Source organism: Sinocyclocheilus grahami, unplaced genomic scaffold (assembly GCF_001515645.1).
Source record: "Sinocyclocheilus grahami isolate Dianchi unplaced genomic scaffold, SAMN03320097.WGS_v1.1 scaffold38.1, whole genome shotgun sequence".
Taxonomy (NCBI): domain Eukaryota; kingdom Metazoa; phylum Chordata; class Actinopteri; order Cypriniformes; family Cyprinidae; genus Sinocyclocheilus; species Sinocyclocheilus grahami.
In genome coordinates, this window is record NW_015505217.1 from 2386484 (window position 1) to 2389874 (window position 3391).

General features: G+C 38.9%; 1 protein-coding gene across 3 annotated transcripts in view; it reads right to left on the minus strand.

Annotated features, from left to right (window-relative positions):
* The window catches only part of zcchc14 (zinc finger, CCHC domain containing 14), a 29385-nt gene that overhangs the window by 2574 nt on the left and 23420 nt on the right, over positions 1-3391 (minus strand). For 2 of the 3 annotated variants that reach the window (XM_016267493.1, XM_016267491.1), the window contains exons 7-11: positions 3068-3104; positions 2689-2986; positions 2411-2499; positions 434-549; positions 156-299 (exon numbers count right to left, since the gene is read on the minus strand). In XM_016267493.1, coding sequence (XP_016122979.1) covers positions 156-299; positions 434-549; positions 2411-2499; positions 2689-2986; positions 3068-3104 — 684 coding nt within the window. Of the gene's footprint in view, positions 1-155; positions 300-433; positions 550-2410; positions 2500-2688; positions 2989-3067; positions 3105-3391 lie in introns of all 3 variants that reach the window. The other variant, XM_016267492.1, reaches the window with a different exon arrangement.

The following is a 3391-nucleotide window of genomic DNA, read 5'->3' on the forward strand; positions in this document are numbered from 1 at the left end:
AGGGGGTCTGTATATTTTCTCTACCCACTGTATATATATATATATATATATATATATATATATATAATAAATTTTGTGTCACAGTATACTATACATACAATTACAGTAAACAATCCATTATAAAAATATTAATGGAAAAAAACATCAGTTCTTACGTTTGTGAAGGTCTTTGACCCGGTCAAAAGAAGTGTCACGTGATAAAGGGGTCATTGGACTGGAAGGAGCACTGGAATAGCCTGAGGAGGAACTGCTGTCCCGTGGAATGGGCAACGAGCTGTTCTCGACGTCTACCCGTAGCTCTTAATATACACACAAAAAACAGATCATAATCTCTTGCATTCACCCAACTATATAAACTTTTGGATACTTTAATTTAAATGCTAATAACGTAAATATATCAATTAGTATAATTTTTTAGACATGTGTACAGTACCACTTCCAGTGTGTGCGTGTGTCAGGGGTCCAATATGACTGGAAGGGGTCACTCTGGCAACCCCACTACAGGAAACAGGAAACTGAGACACCACATATCTCTTCTCCAGCTTCTCTCTGACAAGAAAACAAAAGAAATAAAAAAAAATTTGTTATGTACCATTTGATGATAATCAATGACTGGACCATGAACGTCAAATATTTATTTTGTAGAACATACTTTTCCAGCAATGACACCTAGATGGCGCTGTGTACAAAAACATCCCCGCACTTACTGCATGTGCATAATTCTACCAGTGCATTAATTTGAAGCTGATCATCTGTGTTGACTTTTTAGTAACAGAAGAAAGAATGTGAAAAACAATAAAATAGCCGGTATAATTAGGGGGAAGTCGTGGCCTAATGGTTAGAGACTCGTAACCCAAAGGTTGTGGGTTTGAGTCTCGTACCGGCAGGGATTGTAGGTGGGGGGAGTGAATGTACAGCGCTCGCTCCCACCTTCAATACCATGACTGAGATGCCCTTGAGCAAGGCACCGAACCCCCAACTGCTCCCCGAGCGCCGCAGCAAAAAACGGCTGCCCACTGCTCCGGGTGTGTGTTTACGGTGTGTGTGTTCACTGCTGTGTGTGTGCACTTTGGATGGGATAAATGCAGAGCACTAATTCCGAGTATGGGTCACCATACTTGGCCACGTGTCACTTCACTTCACTTCACTTAGGCTGGTTCAAGTTCGAATGGGGCCTTTCAGTTCAGAAACTTTACAAAGTGGAGTAGAAATAAACATTATTTATGTTTTAGCTAGTGTCAGTGAGAACCACGAGACCTGTGAACCAGTATAACCTTTATTGTTGTTTTCAGGCATGGAAAACCTCTCGAGGATTAGTTCCTGTTATCTGTTAAGATATCTTAGCTCCCACCACAGCTCTACCTGAGCAATGGAAACTTGCTGATGTGAGAAATGGAAAAAGAATTAGAATGATGTGTTTTCACTAAGGAATAGTTACTTGCTCCACTTCCGTACTGATCTCAAACTCTCGATGCCAAACTCTTATCTGAAGGACGTGATCTGCCCTGGAATTGTGGAAACTGACAATTTACCAACATTTAAATAATTGTTAAAATGCAACAAATATGGGTTACAGAAATAGTTTGCCCAAGAACTGTCAAAATGTTCATTATTTCCTCACTTACATGCTGTCCCAAACCCATATGCTATTGTGTTTTCTAACTAGGAAAAAACTAATGTTAAATTAATCTACATTAAATGAGCTCTACATACAATACTGTTCAAAAGTTTGAGGTCTGAATGATTTTTAAAATGTTTTTGAAGTCTCTTTTCACCAAGGCTGCACTTAATTGATCAAAAATGCAATAAAAACAGTAATATTGCATATTTATTATTACAACTTATAAAAAAAAAATTCTATTCAAATATATTTTACAATGCAATTTTTTTCAATTGTGCTGAAAACAGTTGTGCTGCTTAATATTTGTGTGGAAACTGGTACAAATTATGTTTAAGAATTTTCTGATGAATAGGAAGTTAATTTAATGTGTCCTTGTTGAACAAAAGTATTCATTTCTTCCAGGGGAAAAAAATTAGAAAAAACTAAATCCAGTGTGATTCACTAAATAGTCTTATTCGCATTGATTGGTGCTAAATGAGTTAACCAGTGTCACTGTTATTCTTTATAGCACAAAGACATTTCCTGTCTATGCAAATTAGGTTAATTTTAGATTGTACCTATTCACAACACTCTTTTACTTGGCATATTTAACGTTGCGCTATTTATACCCATGGAAAACAGACGATAAGCTGAATTTTATTCAAAAGAGACATTTGAGTACATTTTCCATTTATCATGGCAGAAGTAATTGCGTTTAAACAACCCCTCAATGTTTCTAAGGTTGTTTATGGCATGACACACGCTGATCAAATATATCGGTGTCATAATTGAAGCACAAATCACACTCACTTCTGAAGCTCCAGCTGAGTCTTTAGTTTCTTCTTGGCCCCCTGAGTGAGGTCGTACTTGTTGAGATCCTCTTCTGTGAGAGCGAGGAACTGAGAAAATGAATAAGGAGATCATAATTTAGATAAGCTGTAGTGGGAGAGATATGTCAGGAAGGAAATATGTATTTCTTGGCTGCAATATCCGAAATCTGTTCCCTAAACATCTCTTCCAATAAATGTAATCTCTTATCTTAGAGACGACTCTCATACCAAGGGAAAGAGCCACTTGAAGTCACGTACCTCCTCCATGGTTAGCTGTTTGAAGACAGGGTAGTATTTATGCAACCGTAGTTTACGAAGCCAGTCCAGGATGCCATTCTGCTCCGGGCAGGGCTGCTGGGACTGGGCCTGGGGTTGGGGTGCGGGGTTTGTGAGGTGCGTCTGTGGTGGGCTGGACTCCCCCATGGGTACGGCAGTGCCGGGGAGGATGGCCACCACTGTCTGGGAAGGGAGAGGGGGCAGGTGGGCAGGGGAGCTCTGCGGGGGGGGCGCATGGACACTTAGGACAGGCTGGATGCTGGCAACACCACAAATGGGCCTGGGACAGAGTGAGAGCGGGTTTATGGATGGGGAGAAGAGAGATGTGAGAGAGCTTGTGGTGAAGGGTTGTTAACCTCACCTGCTCGCTCCCCTATACTGAAGCAGACAGCCCAGATCTGCAAAACATGGAAGTGACAAAGTGCGATTCAGAAATATAGCTTGATTTGACATGAAATGATCCAATTGAATGGGTGAATACTGCAGAAACAAGTCACATTTTAAATGAAAATGTAACCAAATTTAGGTTATTCAATAATCATTATTAAATCATTCAAATGTAATTTGTTTAAACAAAATAACACCTGAAAACCATTTTTTTTCAATACATTAAATTGAAAGTATATTTTAATTAAATATAAAATGTATTTAAAATGATTTTATTAATATATACTGTATATATATA